The 25,647-nt window shown below is 33.6% G+C and overlaps 4 protein-coding genes across 4 annotated transcripts; 3 read left to right on the top strand and 1 right to left on the bottom strand.

The window, feature by feature from the left end:
• The first annotated feature begins 1,615 nt into the window (after positions 1–1,615).
• LOC124440508 (neuralized-like protein 4) lies at positions 1,616–6,193 on the top strand. The gene is made up of 6 exons (XM_046990901.1): positions 1,616–1,705; positions 3,724–3,996; positions 4,715–4,835; positions 5,292–5,419; positions 5,537–5,635; positions 6,072–6,193. The coding sequence occupies exons 1-6, from the start codon at positions 1,675–1,677 to the stop codon at positions 6,191–6,193; spliced, it is 774 nt and encodes a 257-aa protein (XP_046846857.1). The 5' UTR covers positions 1,616–1,674.
• A 132-nt stretch (positions 6,194–6,325) lies between these two features.
• LOC124439802 (neuralized-like protein 4) lies at positions 6,326–8,971 on the top strand. Its single transcript, XM_046990055.1, has 4 exons — positions 6,326–6,458; positions 6,527–6,645; positions 6,918–7,065; positions 8,429–8,971. Exons 2-4 carry the CDS (start codon positions 6,639–6,641, stop codon positions 8,685–8,687), a joined length of 414 nt encoding a protein of 137 aa, XP_046846011.1. The 5' UTR covers positions 6,326–6,458; positions 6,527–6,638; the 3' UTR covers positions 8,688–8,971.
• A 424-nt stretch (positions 8,972–9,395) lies between these two features.
• LOC124439886 (cyclic AMP-dependent transcription factor ATF-2-like) lies at positions 9,396–14,347 on the top strand. Its single transcript, XM_046990166.1, has 11 exons — positions 9,396–9,490; positions 9,604–9,717; positions 9,870–9,960; positions 10,370–10,461; positions 10,603–10,647; positions 10,996–11,224; positions 11,623–11,861; positions 12,202–12,371; positions 12,832–12,903; positions 13,202–13,298; positions 13,755–14,347. The coding sequence occupies exons 2-11, from the start codon at positions 9,667–9,669 to the stop codon at positions 13,989–13,991; spliced, it is 1,323 nt and encodes a 440-aa protein (XP_046846122.1). The 5' UTR covers positions 9,396–9,490; positions 9,604–9,666; the 3' UTR covers positions 13,992–14,347.
• LOC124440506 (CDK5 regulatory subunit-associated protein 3-like) lies at positions 13,141–25,524 on the bottom strand. Its single transcript, XM_046990899.1, has 18 exons — positions 23,274–25,524; positions 23,137–23,197; positions 22,832–22,963; positions 22,465–22,565; positions 22,240–22,288; positions 20,132–20,220; positions 19,615–19,704; positions 19,150–19,286; positions 18,308–18,416; positions 18,150–18,209; positions 17,845–17,925; positions 17,227–17,554; positions 16,677–16,771; positions 16,286–16,354; positions 15,984–16,120; positions 15,743–15,914; positions 15,243–15,329; positions 13,141–14,483 (listed from the first exon to the last, which is right to left on the bottom strand). Exons 1-17 carry the CDS (start codon positions 23,277–23,279, stop codon positions 15,258–15,260), a joined length of 1,788 nt encoding a protein of 595 aa, XP_046846855.1. The 5' UTR covers positions 23,280–25,524; the 3' UTR covers positions 13,141–14,483; positions 15,243–15,257.
• Between the last annotated feature and the right edge of the window lie 123 nt (positions 25,525–25,647).

Below are 25,647 nucleotides of genomic sequence, written 5' to 3'. Positions count from 1 at the left end.
CTTTGTTTAGTTAACAGTAATTCACACTAACTTTTGAATAACTGTCATTAGTGTTAATATAATTTCCTAAGTTAAACTATAAAGAAAATTATTCTATGAATTAATAATCAGCAATGGCTAAGTTGCACGTTTTAAAATATAGTTTTGCTTTTGGAATAGTAAATTTTTTGTGTGTTTTTTTTTCATAATTTGCATAGTTAGTAAGATTTAGTACCGTACACTCCGTCAATATCACATTGACCAGTACACAGTATTCGCAATTTATAACCTCAGATTGATAATTGGTGTTGTAATTAAATAGGAAGTCGATGTATGTAATATTTTTTTGTTCATTCATTTATATTTTTAATTTATAATTCAATGCAATGAAATATTGAATTTAGGTATGATTTCCTAATAATAAAAAAGATGGCAACATAGATATCTTTGCATGCCATAAAATAACACAAACATTATTAGATCACAAGTCTTCACACCTTATAAGATCAACTTGATGAAACTATCCATTTATTTACCGGACATCTACGCTATACATAATGACTTCCTTTTTTTATTTTTTGAGCTGCTCATTGAGCTGTTCGTTGCATTTGATATACTGGATTGACTCAAGAACTTTGTCGTTAAGGCAGTTTCGTGCAATGCCAATAACAGCTTTACTGCATCCAGATGACGTCCTCGCCAGAACAATAAGTAACTCCGACAACACTTAGAATTTGCTTTTCGTATTTCTCAAGTATCAACAGTCCGAACAAAGCTTTTCGCGATTACGATGTCGCGCTGCAGCGTTCACCAGAAACCAGAAGCTTTATTGATTATGGAAGCTCGCAAGCATTTTCACATTTAATAATGTACTTTTGGGTTTTTTCTCAACTGTGATTAGCTGATGGCAGCGCAGTTTATCCGTAATTGCACAAAAAAGTGTTATTGCTCTGTACAATTATAAAAGCTGTAAATGCACTGTGAAAATGAGTAATTACACTGTAAATACTGTAGTCTGAATGGCTAAGTAATAGTGAAAGCTAAGCAAACTTCTTTCACATTAAAAAACATCGAGCAGAGCTAAGAAAACAAAGATTTTCACAACTCCAATCGTGTAGAAAATAAGAATTACAAACAATGCAAAGAATAAAAATACAACAGCAAGTAATATTTTGTGGTGAATGTTATAAGACATTTCGTCGCAGTCTTTGTATTCAATTTAAACAATTTTACATGAATAAATTATAATTTTATAATTTATATATTTTATACAACTTTGGTTTTTATAATTAATTCATAACAAAGTATTTTGTCGTGCCTAGTCTTAAACTCACTCGTGCATATATTATCTAAACTAATTTACAGCCAACAACCTTTCGCTTTCAACTTGCAGCAGTTTTTCGGTTTTAATACACAGCAACTTTTTAATACAAAGAATAAATGTTTATAGTTTTAAATTAGTCATCAATACTGTAAACTGCTGTTATGCATTTCATGTAGTTGTAGTTATATTGAGATAGAAGTACTATAGTTTAATAGTTATATGATCTATTTCCACCTCATTGTCTCATGTAGCATTTATTATTTTCATTCAAATTATTCAATGCAAAGACCGTGAAATTCCGGGAAGCTATAACGAAAATGTATGATATTTTGACAAGGTGATATTGCGTCACTTTTGTACTGCAAGAATAAATGTCGCTTTTCGACGCACTTTTGCTGAACGGTAAGTTATAAAGGTGTATATGACACTTACAAATTAGGATACAATACTGATACCTGATGACGTCTTACTCTTAGAACGGAGTTTATGACGTTCAACTTTAAGAGAACCGACAAAAAGTTTCAAACATTTGAATACGTAAATTTATATGTTTGTACTTTTGTTCAAGAAATACTTTCTAATTTTGTTGTTTGGACCAAGTAAAATAAGCTGTGTCTACATAGCCGACAGACGGAAGAATGTTGAAGATCTAGGTACTCGGCATTGTAAAACTTTAAAGCTCATCGCTTCCATTACTTAAGAAACATCTCTTACGTCGTTATTTTGTTGGAATGCTTTGTATTATGTAATGTAAAATGCAGTTGAATCGTGAAATTTTACAGTTGACGAGTAGTTAAAGATGTTTAATTCATCGAATGAGCAAAGTGAAAGTGACCGCAACAAGTGAAAAAAAATTATCTAAGAGAAGGTTGACACATCTTAGCCTACTGATATACTTAATAGGTTGATATTTGTTACTGAAAGTGCCTTGGTCTGTGTCTTTCTGCTGTATGAAATATGAATCGTCAACATTATAACTATTTCTTTCTTTTGAAGTCCATTGTTTTTACAGTCAGTAAAAATGCTCATACATGATTTGCACAGGGGAGTAAAAAAGGGCTGGCTACTCCACTGGTTCCATGTTATTATATTGCTAACATAGTTTATGACTTGGTCACTTAGTTAAAATAAATTGATATGATAGAAATACAACATAATATAAAATATAAATCTAACTGTCAATGGAAGACTAAACTGTTGTAGAGTGGTCTGGAAAGACTGGCTGGGAAAGGCATGTCTACACTCCAAACCACGATGTTAGTTTTGCAACAGATTTATGCAGAATTCATTTAAAAAAATTATAACTCATGAAAATTTTGGTACTTAAAAGTAATATCAAATTAATAGCTTAATAACAAAAGTTAGTGATCACGAGGGAAGGAAGTAAAGTTTTAGCAAGAGCGTGATTATAAAACAATTGATAAGGGTTAAACACACAGTGCTATGGCAGAAAATTTAAAGTATGAACGGATCGAGAAGAAGCATCAATCGATTAGCACAGGATTAACAAGATATTGCAAATATGATCCAAAATTGTCAACATACGAATATCAATGCATTGAATAGTTCAGCTAACAAATCCCCCTCCTTCCCTCCTCCCCTCCACTCTTAATACAACCGACGAGAATGGTTCAAAAGATGGGTATTCAACAGACCTTTCCTACAAGAATGAGGCAGCAGAAAATAAGTGGAGGCATGATAATTTTGTGGTTGCATCATAAGAATGAAATTTCCTTAAGGGAGAAAAATAACATTTGTATGAACAATTAAGCACAAGGTATGGCAGTGAGAAGCCGTAATCTCGGTGAACGGCAAACTTTTATGATTGCAATGGGGCTTATGTCAAGAAATAACTTAGTTAAGTGAACAAGGTGAATAGCTTTTTATCTAATTTCTGTCACTTTTGACTTTCAACAACATTGAATATACATTAATATAAATTCTATTTAGAGAGAAAAGATCTGCTTGAAGCAATTAAGTTGTCAAGTATTATCATTTGTCAATGAATCTAAGGCGGCTTCATAGATTTTGTTTGCCCATTTGATGAGAGACGATTCACCTGATAATCACTTAAAATACGATGCTCGAAACACGGTGTTGCAGAATCTTTATCATTTTGTCAAAAATTTTGCCTTAACTTCTTAATTACGATGTTACACACACATGCATATTTCGTTTATCACAAAACGAAATATCCAAATTCAAACTGTATTATTACTATAAATCTGCTAATTTTTCTTTTTGTCAAGATATGACAATGTTGTTGTCGCCTGCATATATAGCTTTATTTTTGAGAGAATAGACTTGTTTCTAGTTTTTCTGGTCATCAGTTTCAACAGCAAGTCAAGAAACCAATGGCATGAATGTTTTATTTATCCAGATATTTATCAGGTATAGATTACTTTCATGTTTTTATTCAGCTTTACGTAACGCTTTGGAAGATGATGATGATGATGAAGACATTGTATCTTCAGTCAGACGAACGGACCGTTATAGTTTCCATTTCAAACACAGCAAGTTAATATCACTGAGCTCAAATAAGAGAACAGCTGAACGTCAATGTCAATTTTTGATGGCTGGACATGGCATAGTTTTTAGTGATCAACCTTTGCGAGATAATGAATTGTTTGAGGTTTGTGTTGATAAGTTGGTTCCCGCCCTTTTTGGAGGAAGTGATATTACCGTGGACATAGGTGAGTTAAATAGTGACCTAAAATGCTAAAAACACTTATTTCTATATTTGACAAAATAAGAAAATGTATGACATGCAAACTTTATTATACCTACATGAGAAATGTCACCCCAAGCGTCAAAGCCTTGGTGCTTTTTCTTTGTAAAAGTTGTAAGTAGTGTTCATGAGTAACAATGTACGTTCTACGCTCAAATATTCTTTCCGCATTCATTTATCATACAATCAAAAGAAAATCAAGAATGTCCTTCCCTATATTTACATGATAAATTTTCATGATATCATTAATTTTTATACAACTGTTCAAGTCCATTTAACGGCATCGGGTTCTAATCTCCTGTTTTGGCAGCTGTATGGTTGACATGTAATGTCGCGTGACTAGGACGTTAATTGGAAGGGGTGTACATTCATATGTTCATTGGTGCCACAATGATTTCTTTTAAAAACCAATTCACTTTCAAAAGAAATCACTCGGATTCAAGTGAATACATGAATAACAATAACAATAACAAGACAACAACTATAACAATAACAATAACAATGACAATAACAATAACATTGACCATGACAATGACAATAACAATAACAATAACAAGACAACAAAAATAACAATAACAATGACAATGACAATGACAATAACAACAACAATAACAACAATAGCAATAACAATAACAATCACAACAATAACAATAGCAATAACGTGTTGCATTTGCAATACCCAGGAGTGACGGCGTTGAATCCATCGTACATGAATTTACCAAGAACAATGACTGATCTTACAAATGGAACGTGGATGCTGAGTGGTGATCAGGTTGTGAGAAATAAAGTAATAATCAAACGAAGGTCTGTAAAACTTACGTTGAAAAATGTTATTTTGAATTCTTAAAGAACAGAAAAACAATGGAAGTAACGGATAGTTGTAATTTTAATCAACCCAAGGGATAGTTGTAAAATTGAAAGTTAGAAGCAGCCAAGTTTGTGTTTCAAACAAAAGAACTTTATTGAAGCAATTTAAATTGTTACAATAATGAATATGGCCGCTCTTACGTCTGTAGTGAAAACGCTCAATAAGTGAGAGCTGACTGACAAAATACGAGTAAATAGCGAGGAATTTCCTCCATTAAAGGTTCAAAATGACTGCAACTGTGAAAACTCAGTTTGAGAAAACAGAGATTGATTGTAGTAATTTATCACACCTGAACAATCCATTTTTGTGAACATTAATTGGGCGAATTAATCCCAGAAAATTCACTATAAGTTTACTCCTATAATGCAGTTTTCAATATCTTAACTGTGTAGATATTGTCAAGATCTTAACACCTTATCTGTTGGAGATCGTATTGGTGTTTGTAAAACAGAAAATGGCTCTCTTCATTTTTTCATTAATGGAAAACACCAAGGACTTGCTGCTTCAAGTTTACCCGAAGGTAACACGAGTAGTAAAGTTACTATTCAGTAATAAACAATCTACTGCAAAAAGAATTTTTCATTATATCGTGAGCAATTTAAAGATTCCGTTGTTAATGTTCCTGTTCCATTTCAAGATGTTTATGCTGTCGTCGATCTTTTTGGCAAATGTACTGAAGTGTCTATTGTATCACCTGGAGGTCCAACATCTTCCCCGTACTCTCATGTCCTGGAAGGTTTGTACATCCGTACCAGTTAAAGAGATGTTAGTAAAGTAAATTATAAGCCTAGCTCTAAATCTATTTACTAACAAAATCACCAATCCACTGAAACTGAGATGATAGCTGTCCACCATATAATAGGTTCTATTTGACAAAAGCAGGCACATTACAAGAACACAAGTTGAAGATAATCAGATCTATACTGTACATAAATTGCGAGTTGAATTGCTTTAAGTTACAACATTTTATCTGAATTTTAACATAGTCAATTTTTTCACAATTCCGACTTTAAGCAAGATTTGCGACAAATCACCAAATTTACTGAGTGGGGGAGGGAGGGCAGCTGGCCTGTCGCCTGACCGAGATTTCGTCCTTTAATTTAAATGAATTGTGTCAAACTATCATTCTGCACAAATAAAAATATTCTTTAACGTTCAAACACAAATTCAAGGAGCATCATTACGTTCTGAAACAAGAGCAGAATCAAAAGCATCAACTGCTAAAACTACAACGGCTTGTAACTATCGAAAACAATGTGAAAGTTTCCTTGAAAGTTTGAATATTTCAGGTTAGTGCCAAATCTATCTACCCCATAATTAAACAGTAGATAAAATGATCCTCTTTGAGGAGTTTACTGTTCATTTAGATATTTTATTAGAAAAATTATTTTGCTATTCTTTGCTATTTTTTCCAGATAATTTTTTGACAAAACTCCAGAATACAACAAATGTTTTTGCGATAACTGCCATAAAGCTCGTGGAGATAAAGAATGCTACACTCGTGGCAATCCACCAAAGACTTATGCTTTACCTCTTGGTTGGAGCAGATTTGCCGTAAAGTAAGTTAAAAACTGCCATTTGCATGGTTATTTTCTTAAACTCACTCAAACTTTACTTTCACTCACAGGGTTGGACCACACGGTAAAGCTCTAAATATATTTAATAACTGGCATGTTGCCTTCCATGGAACACAGGCGAAATATCTTAAGCCAATATTCAATAATGGTGTACAACTGCTTATGCCAGGTAGAAGCTGTGACACATTCTATTTTCACATTTATTTTCTGGTGGTATAATATGTGATAAATAAATAAGATTCCAAAATTTGCTGGTTCAGAAATACTTTTAATTGCTTTAATATCCTATAAAGTAAATGGTTTGAACCCGGGAGTATCGTTACATGTTTGTAAATGTAGATCATCCAGGTTGGTATAGTCCTGAGAAGAACTGTTTTTGTTGACAATATCCTATTTTAATATCCTATCTTAAATGATACAATATTTCTACTAAATATCAAGGAGATGTTGCTCTCGGTGGAAGTGAGTTACGCGAGGGAGAAGGACATTTCAACGATAATTGGAAACCACGTGGCTTTGACACGAAGCAAATATTTGTTTCTCCAAGTATAAAGTATGCTGGTTGTGCTGTCTATTCTAAGAAAACAAGGTGATTTTAGCTTATGATGAATCGACATAAACTCAGCTACATGCAAGGAAAACCACACTTTAATGACAAATCCGACAGGGTTGTTAGATTTTTCTTATTTCTTTATTACAGATTATTTTTAACAAATAGATAATATTTAACCGTTGTCTTGTTAACATTTAACTCGTCGCGGCGGCTCGTGGTTATTTTTTAGTTTTTATCACAATTAACGTCATATCCGTGTAACTATAACTGCATAGACAACGGTTAAATGTTATTTATTTGTTAAATAAACCACAACTATAAACTATCGCTTATACTTACAAACTACGTCCATGAAATGCCATAGGTTTTGCAGATAATTTTGAAACACGAGGATGGATAGTTGTAACTTGTCGTTTTTCAATAAAAAGTGCCTTATCTCCCTACCTCCCGTTTTATATGTATTTGCCGCTAACCAGTGTTGCCACTTGTCGTGAAATTTCACTATTTGTAGTAAAATCGGTTTGAGCGTAGTGACGTAGTGAAGGAAATTTGAAATTGTAAAATTTAGTGAAATGCTGATGAAACCATATAGGCGGCCCAAAAAATCACTTAGCTAGGTAAATAGTTTAAACAAACGATAACTCTCCCCATTCCGTACAATCAATACAATCAATTCAATATAATCAATTAATACAAAGTTTGCGGCGCACGGTCTGTTACGATGGAATGGGGAGAGCTATCGTTTTAGAAATTGTTTAATTGATAGAAAATAGAAAAGAAAATTTACAGTTTAGAATGGTCACTGGTACTTCAATGGTACATGGTTTATATTTTATTGTAATGACAACAATTGACAAAAATTTGTTGTATAATATTAGGCGTAAAACACATTAGTGTAAATCAGCAGCTCAACAGTCTGGAGTTTAAGGTCATTTAATACAAACCAGACTACTGAGACTTGGATAGTGTCGTTCCTGTCCTTAATCTATGGAGTTCTCTTTCGGCAGATAAAATTATTAGTTTATTATTTGGTTGAAAGTGATTAGCACTACATATATGACTCTTTAAGACACACTTTGTACGTAGTTATCAAAAACGACCAAAATTAGGTCATTGTGAAAAAATCCTTTAGTGTAGTGAAATGGACACCCAAATAGTGAAAATTAATCCCCAATGTAGTAAAATTTGATATATTGTGGAGTGGTAACACTGCTGCTAACACTTGATCTAGAATTCACCTAGATAATAATAAAACTTATGTAATACCTCTCTGCTACCTATAGTTCTGTCTTTAATACAAAACAACATATTTCAAACCATTATAAACAAGATCTACACTAATTTTACCACGCTTTTTGAAACGAATGATAAATATATTTTTATTATATTTCATTGCTAGCTTTACAAACCCAACGACTAGAAATACGTTACCTTTCCAAGTAGCATTGCAAGTTTTAATTCGACCTGGATCATACAAAGTTGGAAGAACAACTGTGCAACGTTCACAGCCATTTGATTACAATTTCAGTGATGATGTATTGGAATGGTCGACAAGAGAAAGAGGAGCAATAATTGTAACGGGATTATTGATCAAAACATCAAATGACAGTAGTGAACAGTCATACAGTAGTGAACAGTCATACAGTCAATATAAGTAAAACATTAACTTTGTGTGGTTAACGGTAATTCACATTAACTTTTTAGCAACTGTCATTTAATATCAAATTGTGACAATTTCCTGAATTAACCAACACAACATTGTATCAGTTAATAATCAATGTGCTTTTTGAATATAACATTGTATGTTTTTGATAAATTTAGTGACTAAAATTTAGCACAATTCCAGCAATATCATAGTGACTATAGTATGTAGTATTCGTATATAATAATATACTAACCACTGTATAATTAGTATTGTAAAATATGAATTTGATATTTGTAATATTTTTATTAGTTTATATTTTGACTGATGTCTCTTTGAAAGAAAGAAAATGAAGTTTTTACTATTCCTTTTCGGTATTTCTATTACCCAATCCTGCTGATTCCGTATTTTCATAAAGATTATAAAATAGAAGTGAGCTATAGTAGTGAGCTTTAACTTGGCTATGGTAATGATTTTAGTAAAGCTATTAAAAATGCTAGCTTATATTTTCAACCGGACTTATACACAATCAAACTATATCCAAGAATGATGAACTATGATTCTCAGATATAAAACTTAGCTATTACGGATTAAATTACAGCCATAAACTCAAATTTTTTGTTCTCAAAAAGTTTGATCTTGTATTTACTAATCTAGATGTAATGCGACTCCAAACCTCCCCCCCCCCGCTCCGCAATGTAAATGTGTAAATGTGTAAATGTATATCAAAGTGGTATGAGGCAGAAATTACGTAAATCGGTAAAAATAGATCTGTTTCACTTTAAAACTTATCTTATTGATTTTAGTATAGAAATTTAGGTAAGGTTTGTATAGAATAATTTTTGTTGAAATGACCTGTCTTGAAATGCACCGACTTATCTTTTTATCTTTATTAATGAGCCGATATAAACATATGGCGTCTTTCTTGTTAGACGAACTTTTGTTGTACTGCTTGATGAAAATGGAGTTAAGGAATTAAAAGAACCGCGATAAATATGAGTGAAGGCGACAAACCGTTTGCTTGTACTGTGCCAGGATGTGGGCAAGTAAGTGGAGACAAATTCGACACTATATTTTTACATCATAACAACACTACGCGTTTCTAAAGATGAGGTCATTTTTTTGCTCTAAAACTGACGTCAGTAAAGTGACTTATTCTTATGTCATCTTCATATAATTTCATGCTTTCTTTCCATAGACATTTACGAACAATGATCGCCTCACCATACATCGTCAAACGCATTCGTTGAGAGTGAAAATTGGACCAAAAAGCGAGGAAATTATTCCTGGTATAGTAGTGCCGTTAAAACATTCCAACATCTTCCTTTTAGTCTCATCGATTTGCTCGTAATTTTGATGGCGAAACTTTCACATTCACTAATTTTAGGCAATTTTGTTGTGAAATGTTAGACGTTAGCAAAACCTTGTTTTGCATTGTAAATATATTTCGAAAAGCCCAGAGGTATGAAATAACGTTTCAGAGGTATTCTCTGTGATTATACGGCCAGACTTTAAAGGTTGTGAGATATCAAAAAGGTTCAAACCATTTACTTTGTTGTGAGATATACTGGAATAACTGCCAACTGGATAAGTTTGATATGAGAAATACGTATTGCATTGTTTATTTGAATTCAAAGTGCCCTACGTAGGTTGATGGCGAAGCATGGATTATCTTTCATTAGTTTTTAAATTTTATAGATCAAACTCCAACACCAACAAGATTTTTAAGGAATTGTGATGAAGAAGGCCTGTTTGAAGAACTTGAGCATGTTGACAATCCATTTGAAAAGGTTAACATAACTTTATATCAAATGGCTCATGATAGACATTACCATAACATCTTTTCTTTTACGTACAAGCATTGTGCAACACTTGGTTGCATATGCCAAGCTGTAATGACGAACATTTTGCTGATTCTATATTTTTTATAGGATTTTAAAAAGAATCTATCATCCCAACAGACACATGAGAAAAGGGTAATTAAAATAAAAAAAAATTACTCTTATCCTAGGGTATTAGATCATATAGCAAATATTTATAGAATTTGTTAAATTGTGGTTACAATTTGACTAATTTCTGGATAAAACATTTTTAATTTAAAAAAGTTTTATCTAAAGCATTTAAAATGACCAACGATTACTTTGTTTTATTGTGAAAAATTGTATCATTCTTGTACCTGGAACAGGATCTTGTAGAATTCTGGATAGGATCAATTTTGAAACTTTGCAGGATCCTTGAAAGACAGGATCCTTTCTAGAATTTTCACCAGAGGTTCCTCATTCAGATATGGAAAAAGCTAAAAAGGTTAATTCTTTGAACTTTAGAATCTGGACAATTCAGTGGTTCATACACCTGTTCCTACCTTGGCAGATATCCCACTTTCAAACAAAGAAAGTATTATAGTGGATGTGGTAACAATTGAAAATAATGATGAAGATGGTCATCCACCACCAGTAATGCAAAATGTTGTTATTGAAGAACAGCCTGATGGCATGCCCAATGCCACAGACTTCCTTCGACAAACTGTAGAGCAAGTAGCTGAATCTGAACAAGGTTTGTAACTCAACTTTATTAAATAATGTGCATGAATTTATGTGTTTCATGACGCTTTTAAATCTCTACAAAGTAGCAGGTTTTACAGATATAGTCATTGTCTGGTGCTAACTTCTCATTGCAAATGTGTATGTGCCATGAAGAGATTAACAGTGATTGTCAGATAGGCTATAACTATCCTATACACTAGTAATAAGCTTAAATTCACCATCAAAAAATGTTTGCATGATTCAATGTGCACTTAACAGTTTAATGGATATGGATTGAAGCAATAAATTTTTAAACACTTCATGTCTTAATTTAAATGCATGTCATGTGTTTATTCTTTCTGGCATGTGTGTATAGCTTTGATTTTTTAGTCAGAAAAAATTAATCAGTATTTATTGATAATGTTTCAGAAACAAAGATGACAGATAAATCTCCAACAGTTTCAGTCTTAGTGGCACAAAAAAATACAATTCCTCGCAAAGTTATCCCACCATTCATTGCACACCCTGACATTGCTGTACCAAAAGCAACTCCGGCACCAAACATTGCCCATAATGGAGCCAACTTACATTCTATTCCAACTAGAGCTATTGTAGTGACACCTCCTGGAAAATCGCCTACTGGCTCATTTGTAAAAAGTGCTAAACAGGTATATTCTACAATGTGCAGATGTCATTTATACATAGTAGATTCTATGTGAGTTGAAGGCAATTGCCAAATATGTTTTTATGCAGAAGACAGCAAAAGTTTGTAATAATATTAGAATGAATTGTTGAAATAATTTTATTGCACAACAATGTAGATTTGAGGATGTTGTTATTTTATGACCATGTAAATATTTTACTTTTTTGTGTTTACTCCTGATGATACCTGTACATAGTATGACTAAAATGCTATGTGATCTATTGCCTTCCTTTAATAAAGCAGTTGCCAGAAACATTGAAGATACCAAATACTGACAACTGTCATGATTTTTCATTAATTTTCAGATTTTAAAGGAAACCATTCGTATTCATCAGTCCCAAGGCAAAGATGTAAAAACAAATCTTGGAAATATTATAAGCCAGGCAATGAATGAAGCTGTTACTGCTGTGAAAAGACCATCTTCAACAGAGTCAGAAAATAACAGTAGCAATGAAGACAAAGACCCCAAACCAATGTGAGCATTTGCCCTATAGTTACTGCACATGTGAGTTCACATTCAGGCAGGGCACCACCAAAGACAAAGTTGACCAGAGGGGGAGGCTTCAATTTGTTGAATTTATTGCAATTCACTTTTCCCTAAGTTATTCTTAAATATAAAAAATGGTAGCAAAAATTTATTTTAGGAAGAGGGAAAGCTTAAGGCAATGCCTCCTCCCTCCCCCCTTGGTGGTGTGCCTGACTTAAGGCAATGCCTCCTCCCTCCCCCCGTGGTGGTGTGCCTGACTTTCGTTTGGCAGGAATTTTTTATACATCAACCATACATCTTGAACCCTTCTATATAACTGCCTGAGTTACTAAAGTTCATAAATAAAAAATTTGAGCTAAGCAAGGGTTATGTTTTCAGTTTTTACTTTAACTGAATGGTTTTGCAATTAGAATTCATGGTTTGATCTTTACAATCTATTTATTGTCAGCAAGAGAAATCGACGATCGCAAGATGAACTGAGCGCAGATGAAAAGAGGGAAAGATTTTTAGAAAGAAACAGGTATATAATAGTTTTGTTTTTCATAGAAAACATTTAATGTTTTTAGATGTTGAGCTCTCAGGTCAGTGCACTCCTTAGTCGGGTTCGGTGGGTTTTTTTACGGACGTAACGACATCTGTTGATGACTAGGGTTAAGGAAACGTCAATCAATAAAAACACCACCATTTACCTGGATAATCAACATCTACCAACATGTAATATGTACAAACTAATTGCTTTAAAAACATACTACAAAAATCATGGTCTGCCATCGCGTCGTATATTTTTCCTTAAAACTTTCCCATTTAATTATCTTTAGAGCAGCTGCAACTAGATGCAGGGAAAAGCGAAAATTGTGGATACAAGCATTAGAGAAAAAGGCAGAAGAAATGTCAGACGTAAACAGCCAACTTCAGGTGAGTTGCGTTCTTTCAATGAACCTAAAACTCGTGCAATAAATTTGTTCAAAAACACCTACGTTATGATTCAACACAACATTATGGTTAAGATATTTTGTATGTGTCATAAAAATGGATAGTTAATTCTAAATATCCGCATTGATCAAAATTTTATATGTGCCTAGCCTGCATCCCAGACACTTCTTAATTCCTGATAAGGAATGGTAACCATTTTACCAGCGTTTGCAATGCAGGCTAATTGTTACGCGTCATGTGCTATGCAATTGAGAGCGATCGCATGGCTTGCCCCCTTATCTCCACCCCAACTTTTCCCTAAGAATATTTTTTCTTACCATTTTTACTACATTTAAGCGTAAACTGGGGCAATTAAAGATGTAATAAATTCAGTAAATTGAAGTCTTCCATGTCCAATTTTGTGACGCCGTGTCAGGATAGTATATTTTTCCTATATAGAATGAGATTTCATGCCTAAAACATGAAGTTGCTCAATTGAAAGCTTTACTCCTGGCTCATCGTGACTGCCCATTATCTATTAACCAACAAAAGGCCCATCCTGGTATATTTGAACAACTTCAAGGAGCTACCGTTGTTATTGACATACCACGCAACAGTCAACAAACAGCGGAGGCTGACGCGTCATCAGCTCTGGCACAAATGGCGGAACGAGCTGCTGTTGAATGTAACATTTGAATTAAATTATGTTACACGTCATTTTACGGCGTCAAGGGTTATTGGACTTTTCCATGGAGATTGTTGCTTCGATTAAATGATTGCTTCAGATTGTTAAATGAGCTAAATAACGATATCAGTACCTACCAATAAGAAAAACATGTAGCTACGTATTAATGCGGACAACTTGAGCGATAAATTGACACGAACAATATTAACTATAAATAGCGTAAGGAGATGGTTGGTAAAAAAAGTATACTTAATTATAGTAGATTATTTCTTTTGATTATTTAACGTTCTAATTTATGTACATCTTGCATCCACGATGATTTTTGTTGAGGTTGCTCTACGTAGTTTGGATTAAACACCAATCACAATTGCTTTTGTTTATTTTTTGATACAATTAGTATTTTGTAGGGAATTTAAGAAAATTGAAACCCTTCCTGCACCCCATCTAGCCAAGGCTACGTAGGAGGGGTACGCGCCTCTTGAACTCCTCCTCTAAATACATCCCTGTATCAAGTAAATCAAAACATCAAACAGGTAATTTTATCATAGTAACAAATACTGTAATTTACTCTTCACCGACAGCTAGCTGGGTATATGAGCTATGTCCCTCACTATAGCGCCAAAATTTCGCAATTGGTGATCACAACTGAATTTTTAGAGACTGGCTGAGATTCATTGAGATAACACTTATAAAAATTTATCTAGATGAGAATTGTCTTTTTGTGTGGGGTTTAGACTCATCTCTAATCAACTGTGACGTTCAGCCTATTTCTAGTAGAGCAAGGGGACCCCCAGTGTGTTACGCCACTGTTTGTTGTGTCTACTTAACGCCAAAAAAGTGATCTTGTTCTAACGTAAGCATAAAAACTATGTTTGGATGATTGCAAGCAAATATCATTATATTCATGATCATTATGTTCATATTAAACGGCGAAAGTCAGGCCCAACTGCAGCCCACGTTGGTCACTGATGATAACAGCGTCCGTGCGGATGTATTTATTACTTGTAAATGTCCTCCCCTCCTTTATGTAGATACTTAAACAAGAGTTGTGGCTCTCACATGGCCACAGATGATTTTCAAGATTGAACAAATGCGACTAATGGTGTACGTTCGAACCAGTGGTTAAACAGAATACAGAGCAGCGCGGGTCATTCAAACTTCGCCAATTTTCGACAATTTCCGGTTTCTTGTAAACGCTTATTTTCCCAAGAGTCCTTTGGCAGTGTTTTTTGCACACGATAATTAAAAGTGGAAACGCATACCTTTTGAAAATACGTCTAAATGGAATTCACTTCCCCCATTATATTGACCATTCTTTGATCATATTTCTTAGAAATTTCTTGCGAAATCTAAAATCAAACACGGTTTTGGTGACAATTAATATTTTATATTAATTATTGCAACAAATACGTCATGAAAATTCTATGTCAAAATCAATTGAAATACTAGAGATCCAAAGTTTCAAAAGGCAAGTGTAGTTCAACATATCAAAGACTACAAACTGAAATCAATATCAGAAGTGTTTTTACTGAATTCATTTAAAAAGTGCTTCAAACTGAACAGCTTGCTTATCGTGGCTAAATCTTTTGGAACAGAATTTTTAGGAGCAGCAATAGCAATTAAAGCATGTTAGTCTAAAATATATGACAATTTTTGACATTCTAATGCATCTGTTTTTGTTGGGTATGATGCAACATCGTTGTGGACTTCGTTTGTTTGACTAAAGTCAGTTCTCAAGTCAAGTGATGCATAAAGAACTCACCTCTTTTTGAAGTTCCTTTGTTTTCGTTATAATGACTTCTAATTTTGGTTCCAGTTCACTTTGAGTTTTTGCAGCCTCCAGTTTTCGTTTCACAACGGCCTTACACGACTCTTGCATTTTCTGTGATAGTTTCAGCTTATGTTGAAGAGACTCGGTTAAACGGTCCACATATCTGTAAAATAAACAAAACTGAAATAACAGAAACTACAACACACAACAATTATACTTGATATCAAACTACCTTGGGGAGGCCTTGATCAAAAACAGATTCTGTATTTTGACAGATGTTAACACGGAAACGATATCATCCACTCGCTTTTTCATGTTTTCCACGCTTTCACGTGATTGTCGTTGAAGAATGTCACGTGACGACTGAAACTATCAAAATAGAGCAAGAGGCTTGTAAACCACATTTTGACAACGAATTGACAAATCCTTCACCAAAAATATACCCTTTTATTGTGTGTAGAGTACGCTAGTACAATAAGAGGCATTTTGTAGAAGCAATCTTTAAGATTCTATGCTCCAACCAGTTTCACTTACTTGATTAGATAACAAAATGTTCGTATCATCTTCCATTTCTTTTAATCTTTGTTGTAAAAAAGCTTGAAGCTAATCAGAATAGCTCAATAAGTACGATATGATATTAAATGGGAAAATTATTATAAAAAATGGAGGGCGGAGTTATTCAAACATTGGTGGTGTATGCAAGGTTTTTTAAAATAGGATGCGACAAGGTCTCACATAAACAACATATTACGTATTTACTCGAGCAATACTCGCATTCAAAATGTGCTGTGCAACTATTAATGCAAATACAGACTTACTATTTAACGGATACAACGTAAAAACTACTAGAAGCGTCAAATTTCCCAAAATGCCTATCTTGTATTTAAAAAAGGAGATTTGAACGTGAGTATATTACTCTACAAACCTCCATTATTTCATCAACAAAACAGTTTCGGGTTTGTGGATAGTCGAGAAGTGTTAAAGCGTCATTGCCTTTCGCAATACCATTGCTTGCAGTACCTAAATTTGAATTTTTGTCTTTGCGAAAAGTAATTTTCAAAATCCAACTAACAGGACAACTATTTCTATTCTTACAAAGTAGAATAACAGTTAAACAACTTCCATAAATAACACGTAGCACATAAATCAGACATAATAAAAAATTTGTGAACTTTTTAGAACACTAACAACACTAACATCTTTCTTTCTGTAGAAATGCTCGACAAAAGGATATAATCTAACACCACCCGCAGTGGATTTCAATAAAATGGCGCAGATCCAAAAGAAGTTCAACATTTAAAGATGCATTATTTACCATTGCAGAGGGGTATGCATGATTTATGAAATAGATGCAATTAAGTCACATAAGGCGCGCAAAAAAAGTAACTTACAGCTGTCAATATGAAATTGCTATGAAAAAGGCGTGGGACAGTTGCCCCTTTAATTCATTTTGTACTATCAAAAATACATAATACCTTCTTCAACCTTCATTTCACTAGAATCGTCACCAAAATCAATCGTTTGTTCATCACCAAAATCAATTGTTGGTTCATCACCAAAATCAATCGTTTCTTCATCACCAAAATCAATTGCTGGTTCATCACCAAAATCAATCTTTTCTTCATCACCAAAATCAATCGTTTCTCCATCACCATTGTCGGCATTGCAATTATCGCCCACAGAGTTTGTGCTGTTTCCTGCATCTTGAGTCACAAAATACATAAAAAAACGGCAGCGGAATAAAATGAATAAACAGCCATAACAAGAGAAAATATCAATAACGTGTGTTAACCTGCTGTTCGTTCAATCATCAAAAACCTCACAAATGCATCAGTGAAAATATCGTCAAAGATACACTCAAGTGACCACTTTATACAATTTGATTGTTCAATCTCATCAAACTAATATTGTTTCTTTAATTTTTGTTGTACTTATAAAAACTACTGAGTTGCTCATCCTCCGTCCGACACAAACAGCTATATGTACACTCACACTTTCATCCAATACTATCCTATGTATCCTCTAATCTATCCTATTCGATTCCCCATTATATCTCATTTCACTGTCCCAATCCTATTCAATATTCAACCGACCACCAATGGAGCAATAATAAAAGCAATTAACGGTAACTGTACCTTCGACATTTTTTCATCGACATTTACATCCCAATTTATCTAAAAAACGATTCCTAAACTTCAAACTTAAGATTGTACGAAATCCAAATCCAGAAAAAAACTAGGTATATTACAAAGCACGACTCGAGCTCATTCTATTGTCGTTGTTAATGAAAAAAAAACAGCTTTCAGACCTAAGCTTATTTCTTCATCTGTTTCATATTTCATAATCACCATCCTCAAGAATAATCAGCTTTAGAGAAAGAAAACGGTGTTCAACTTACCCCGGACGACTCCAAATTGTCTGCATCATCAACTAGTTCAACATCAGGATTAATAATCATCTGAAAATTTATTCGGGAAATATATTCGGCAAACATTGCTTTAATGAAAAAAATAGACTTTTAGTATATTTCGAGAATGAATCGAATTATATAAATACCGTTGGAATAATACCAGTTCTCCATTGATAGACACAGGTATTTCCATTTTTGATAACATAACAAGTAAATGGACACAAATCTTTACAACAACGTTCCACTTCATCTTTTCTACAGATGCATAAAAACAAAGATAAAAATGAACAACAAAGGAGGAGTTAAGTTGTGGGTTTTTCATTCTAAATACCAGGCTGGTTAGCTTACCGATGTGGCAACAATATCATAGCTTACGTATTTATCAAACAAATCTTAATCTCGTATGAATGTTTTATGCAGTGCGGTGTTTGAAATTAAAATGAAGATATGATCTTCGCACTTTACTGGACAATTTAAGCAATCGTCTCAGGAACCTGAAAAAATCAGGTGACTCAACGGGATTCGAACCCATGACCTCTGCGGTGCCGGTGCAGTGCTCTGACCAACTGAGCTATGAAGTCACACAGTGGTGAGCAGGTCAGGTGAGGAGAAAGCATGAGCCCAACAATATTGACCTGCTCTCCACTGTGTGACTTCATAGCTCAGTTGGTCAGAGCACTGCACCGGCACCGCAGAGGTCATGGGTTCGAATCCCGTTGAGTCACCTGATTTTTTCAGGTTCCTGAGACGATTGCTTAAATTGTCCAGCAAAGTGCGAAGATCATATCTTCATTTTAAATCTTAATCTCGTTAGCAAAAAAGTAGATTTTTTTCTAAGCTTTTCGACTAATTGCTCACTAGACTTTAGATCTTTTAAAAGTGACAATTTATGCTGCGTAGCACTTAAAAATGGAAGTATAACACTACCTTTTCCAATTCTATTTTTTATACCACGTGTGGAAAGTGATGCAAAAAACTTTGTACTTACTTGGGTGAAATAAAATCCACAAACGCGACATAGTAATCTAGGATATCATTGCAATTCGCTACTTTTCGACAAATATCATCATAAACATCAGGAAGCTCTTTCAAAAGGAGGAGAAGTTCTTGTCTTACATTGACACCCTTAAAAAAATTTGTGCAATAATCTTAATACTGTGTGTACGTAAATAAATGTGTAAGTATGTCAAGATTGTGAAAATGTCACATTTTTTGATAAAAGTTTCATCGTCTTTTAATAAAGATTGTATCATCTTTTTATGGAACTGACTGTATTTTGAATACAGATTGTAATGTCTTTTTGACACAATCTCACTGAATTCAGCAAAGATTGTTAGGTCATTTTAATAAAAATTGCCAGGTTTTGTTATTTAAATTGACGAAGTTATTACGTAAAAATTGTACTTTACTTTAAACGAAGATGGTATAGTTAATTTACTGAAAATAAACTTACTTGAATTCCCATCTTTTTGCAAATAAGAAAATATTTCTCTTTGAAGCTGTTAGCATTCAAAGTATACTCACTTTCCTTTCGAGTGCAGTCCTAAATGGTTCAATATATGAATAATCAATACAGGGCTACAATTGAAATCCAACTTGTAACCACAGTACTATGCAAAACTCTATCTTAAGCAAAAACAAAAAATATATTGCTTTTGGAGGGTACTGACGTGTTTGTAGCACAAAGATGTAGCCAACTATCAGGTTTGGTGGAGCTAAGTAAATTTCAAATCAACCATCATTCATTTCTTTAAAAATCTATTGTTTTTGCAGTTAGTTAAGAGAGAAAAATTGCATACAAGGACTAAATTGACTCCCCAAACTGGACAAGAATCAATTTTTAATTTATTATTACAACATAGGACAGAATATATCTTATTCTTGGTCATTCTACTGAAAAGTTTTATGAAATAATAAAATTTCTTTACCAATATCAATATAGAAGAACAAATAGAAAAAATAGATTTTACCCTTTGTGTTTGTTGGCACTTTGCTATTTGTCTTTTAAGAGAAGGAATCTCGTAGTTTACATTTCTTATCAACATATGACTGGCCTCGGCTGAAATGGAAAAATATGAAAAATCGTAAATGATTTTTGTATAAGCACGCCTGGAGTATCTTTGTATTTGTTTTTTCTATAGTAAATATTGATATATCTTTGTGTTAATAGTCATTGCTGATGTAGAAGGTAATTGCTGGCGTGTCTTGGTCGTAAATATTGATGTATCTTTGTGCTGATGGTCAGGGCTGATGTCGATGGTATTTTCTGGCGTGTCTTGGTCGTAAATATTGATGTATCTTTGTGCTGATGGTCAGGGCTGACGTCGATGGTATTTTCTGGTGTGTCTTGGTGTTGTTGGTAATAGTTGATCTTGCACTATTTTACGGTGTTGTTGATGTGCTGATGTTTCTTGGGGTGAGTGGCAATGCCAGCCCGAACGTTTACTCTTACAATACAACTTTTTCAAACAAAATTTTACCAACAATTTATATGGCAGTGTGGCGGATCTGCAAATATCACCTCACAAAATGTGTACAAACTTTTGAAAAAATTTGCCACGTAAAGGGTTGAACCTTGTGGATAATTATGTTGATAATCATTGTTCATTTCGATGGTCATAGTTGATGTTAATGATTTATGCAGGTGGGTCTTGGTGTTGGTGGTAATTTTTTTAAGTCGACTTCACAAAAAACCAATTACTATGTTCCCTTTTACGCAAAATAAGAAACAATAGTTTATAGCAATTGTCATAACACTGACATTTTGAGCAACAAAACATTTTCATGTCTTTTTTGTTTTCTGTCCGTACCAATTTACATATAAAAATCTTTTAGTGACAAGTTTAGTTATCTTACATAATTACGATCGCAACCAGAAGGTTCAAAATTGCGCATGCGCACGCCCGGCAAAAGTATTTCGTTCCCTGGCAACAAATTTCAAAGATTGTTAACCATTGAAAGCAAGCACTCGCATGCTCATCACAGTCAGCGCTTTCCTGTAAATTCCTAAATGGTATTGTTTACTTTACAGAATACAGGTTACTAAAGCAATCTGTACTAGATTTTGAAATTTTTTGTCATAATTTGCAATTTATTGGAATGCTTTATGCATCACTATTACACTATACAGTATTTTTTCGTGCTAGTACATCAGAAATCCCGTACAAATGGTCGGGTTTCCATTGAGAAGTAGTTTCATAAACAGTAATTGTATACGTATGTACTTATAATCGAGGTCGCTGAAAAAACATTCTTTTCTTAAAATAATGTGTGGGTGGCGGCGGGCACGTCGAAGTCGTTGATTTTCTCATAGATAGCCGAATTCTCAACGTATCTTTTATATTCTTCCTTAAACCTGATGGTACCGTAGGTACACAACATGGCCCAATCTTGTCTGATCGCGTTGAGATAAAATAACATCTTTGTTTATCTATAAATCACTTAAGAAAGAATTTTTTCTTCAGTCCGGTAGATTTTCCAAAGTTTAAAGGATTTTCGACGCTTTTAATGATCTCTTCTGCGAATTTTCTATTATTTGTAGGCATTTTCTATGCAGTTGAGCTGCTTTTGATTTGCTCCATTTTTAAAATTGCATAAGGGTTTTTTACCAACTTTATGAAGTTTGAATCTGTTCCGTAGAAGTTCACGTTTGATTGAAGATCTAAGCTATAACGCGGTTTTGGTTCTATAAATGTTTTGTTAATTTGCAGGGAAAATTTTTCATTATCAACCATTAAAAAACAAGCGCTTGCACATTGCAATTGGATTTTTCCCTTTACAGACTACAGATTACAATGTAATCTGACTTATGCAATATTAATACACTTTCATTGTTTCGTTACGTACGTAATCTGCACTCAATTGAAAGGAGTTTCTTGCTTGAAATTTGCAATGAAGAGTGACCAAAAAGCATCTGCAATTCTTATGTATTGCTATTTTCAATTTGGTTCACAGCTCTTTGGGGATCAGTTACTGCTGAATCACAAAACTTCTACACATTGGGTACTTTCAAAGGATGGCAGTATTTTTACACACCCTGTAGATTTAAGAATGATGAAATAAAAAATATTTACATTACCCAGGCCAACATTGTTTGTTTCATAAAGCTGCTTTATTTCCAACCAATCCTAAAAGGATAAATTACAGAAGTTTGTCCTGTTATTGATATTTTATTTTCCACCTTAAATGAAGGAAAAAATTCACATGAACTCTTATTCTACACTTGCTTGAAGTGGTTGGGAATTGTTGAATATTTTAATGTACAGTAGACACAAAATACAGATAACTGTTTCGTGTAGGATACCTTCATTCTTTTTGATGAATATCTTCCAAAAATATTTTTCGATGCTGATTCTGATATTTCTAAAAGTTCCACAATCCTCACACAATGAAAATAGTTGATATCTGTGTTTAGAAAAAAAAACACCAGCCCTTAGTAGTTACGTACTGCTTAAAGCTGCCAGAATCATATTTAAAACAACAGTTGATTCAATTCCATGTACTGCTTCATGCCAACTCAGATATTTTGAACCCAACTCTTACTTTCAATGTTATATTGCTAAGTGCTGACTGAATTATATGAATCACAAATGTGATAATAAATTAAAACTGATTTTTCAGAGGACTTTAATTACATTGTTCAGCAACTCAACCATAAGCTCAATACATACAGCTTCCAGACAAAAGTTGCATAATTTCATCAACAGCTGGCATATCTTGAATTGCTTCATTGATCTTCTCTCGTATGGTCAAAACTTGTTCTGACCATTTTGAATTACAATGTCGACGGTCTATTAACCATTCTATAAAGTTCAAGGAAACCATATCGTTAACGCGATTAAATCCTCCACCTGAACTGAAATATCACCTTGGTTCAATTATCACTATACTCTCATTTCAAGCATAATGGATAAATCCTCTTTCACAACATTTGTGATAAACGATTGTAAACAGTCTTGGAATTATACATGCTTACCTAAAAGTTTGTTGTAATAAATATCAATGGGTAGGCTCTTTTGTTCTTCAAATCTTTCTCCCTACAGTGGTGATTGTTTAAACAACGACTCCACAGAAAATCATCATAAAATTATGAATATAATATGTAAGTCCCACCTGCATTATTTGAGAATATGTCTTTGTCAAAATATCTTTATTTGAACGCGGTATATTATATTTAATTTTTATTTCTATATTATCGATAATTCAAATAACAAAATTACAGGTTTTAAGAGAGCAATCATTTATCTTGACTCCAGTTCGATATGCAATACTTGGTGTAGTCGAGCATAAGATTCAATTAGAGCGACGCAGAGTTAAAATTTGATGTTGGGGCAAATGTGTTATTTTTATATTCAGTTTTACATCTTTTTTATCCACGTAATTCATACGTACACAAAAATTGATCCTACACCATTCATAAGTACACAAAAATTGATCCTACACCATTTTCTAGGTCATAGACTGGTGGAAAATTGCTTTGGAAAAACCACGCTCATTTTATCCAAAAACTTCATTTTCACACCGCCTGCGTCAAACCTTACGCGACGGACATAAATAACTAAATCGAGTGTACAATTAAATTACTCTTCAAGAGACCCAACAAAAACAGCTACTGTTAAAACTGTAAAATTAAAACAAATTTTACGCCATTTTCTCACATCATATATAGATCTTGACACTTCTCCTAATTTGATTCTGCCTTCACTTTCTTCTTTAATACAGAGGCAGACTGGATGCAAAATGCATGTTTTAAAGTGCATGTGTCCTCCATTTTAAATTTTATTGATTCTGACAAATCTCAAAAAGTTAGTTAACAATTTCTAAATTAGATTTTACGAACAAAAAATATTTCCAGAAAAATACTGCACAAACACAAATCAAGCGCAAAGTCATATTGTTTATAAAAGTTGAAATTCAAAAAAAGTATGTTGCAAATTAAACTTAAACAATATCCATCCATGTATTCCTGGGTTCCAGTCCTCCACTGTTCTTTGCCTTTTTCCCAGAAATCTGTATTTGAGCCGTTAAAACTCTCGAAATTAACATTTTACCCAAAAACTAATTTAGAAGTTGCTAAATAACTTTTTGAGATCTATCAGAAATAATAAAAACCCAAAATGAGGTCAAATGCACTTTAAGTGTCTTTGATATTTGTGCAATATTAATGACTTTCACTCCTTCAATTCTTTATAATCAACAGTACAGCGCACCACAAGTACCTAACCAGTGAATAGCTGTGGATTAGAGAATAAAGGACGGTGCATCTGTTTAACAAGCAGAAATATAATATAATTAAAGTTGCTTAGTATTGTTTGTCTCTCGCATAGCCTTGGTAACGTCGTAATTATACTTTACAATTTATAAATCCGACCATGAACATATCCAAAAATTTCTAGAAGAATAAATTTGTTGTTAATGTTGGCCTCAGATTCTACGAGTCCCACAAATTGAAACTATACTGTCCAATCTACAGCGTTTTGAACATTTGTATTCTCACATTAATTATGCTTTGTTCTGTTTGCGTTTATTCCAAACAAACGCAAGCATATTTTTAAATAAAAGAGGCATGATTTTAAAATTTGACCATGATTTTTGGGAAAAAACAATGCTAGAACTAGAAGCATATTATGTCATTTTAATAAGAGTTATAGAGAATGCTCTACCCATGAGATCACTGGGAAATTTTCCTGTGCACCCCTCACTTATAGTTATACGCTCATTTAAACGGTTGCACCGTCTTTTTAAGAAAATATGATGAAGAAAATACTGTTAGGATTATTAAAGTAAAACAGACGAAAGGTTATGTTGCTGAAATGATAAACTTTTAAAGCAATTTGCTTCACTATCATCAACCTGCATTTGTAAATTTCCAATTTCCAAGTGTACCACAGCATTACGTACAACGCTACAAGCAAGTGCTTGGGACAAACCTACTGCTTGGAACATGATGCAGTTCTCAAAAAATGTTTCATTGATCGTCTAGTTTATTTAGAATTTTACTCTAACTTGGTATTCACCAGACGTCAATAATTTGTACTCGATACAACAGCACATACACATTCAAACTCTCCCCTCCTCTAGACACAGCCATTTGTTACACACAACACACTTTATGAGTTTTCCCAGTGAGTCATGAAGAGGCCAGTCCGCACGATTTCACTACTTTATAAAATCGTCCCTTAGCTTCTATGACTGAGCCAAGGCACTTAAAACTCTTTCTCATTGCGTCAGTCAGTGACATCCTGTCACGATTTCGCTCTTGCTTCGCACAAACAGCATTTTATCACAAATGTCAAAAAAAGTGTGCAGTTCTTAAAACAAAGAAATTTTCTTAAACATCAGAAAACTGGTTTGAGAAACAACAACAGAGAATAGAAATAAAGTAATGGGTTCGTGATCACACTATTTATAGACGACCATGCATAGTAAACATTATTTATGACTGTAGAGTAACATGAGTCATCAGCACATACATACCCATGCAGTT

Source organism: Xenia sp. Carnegie-2017, unplaced genomic scaffold (assembly GCF_021976095.1).
Source record: "Xenia sp. Carnegie-2017 unplaced genomic scaffold, XeniaSp_v1 HiC_scaffold_2, whole genome shotgun sequence".
Classification (NCBI taxonomy): Eukaryota; Metazoa; Cnidaria; class Anthozoa; order Malacalcyonacea; family Xeniidae; genus Xenia; species Xenia sp. Carnegie-2017.
This window is presented reverse-complemented; position numbering and strand designations above follow the sequence as displayed.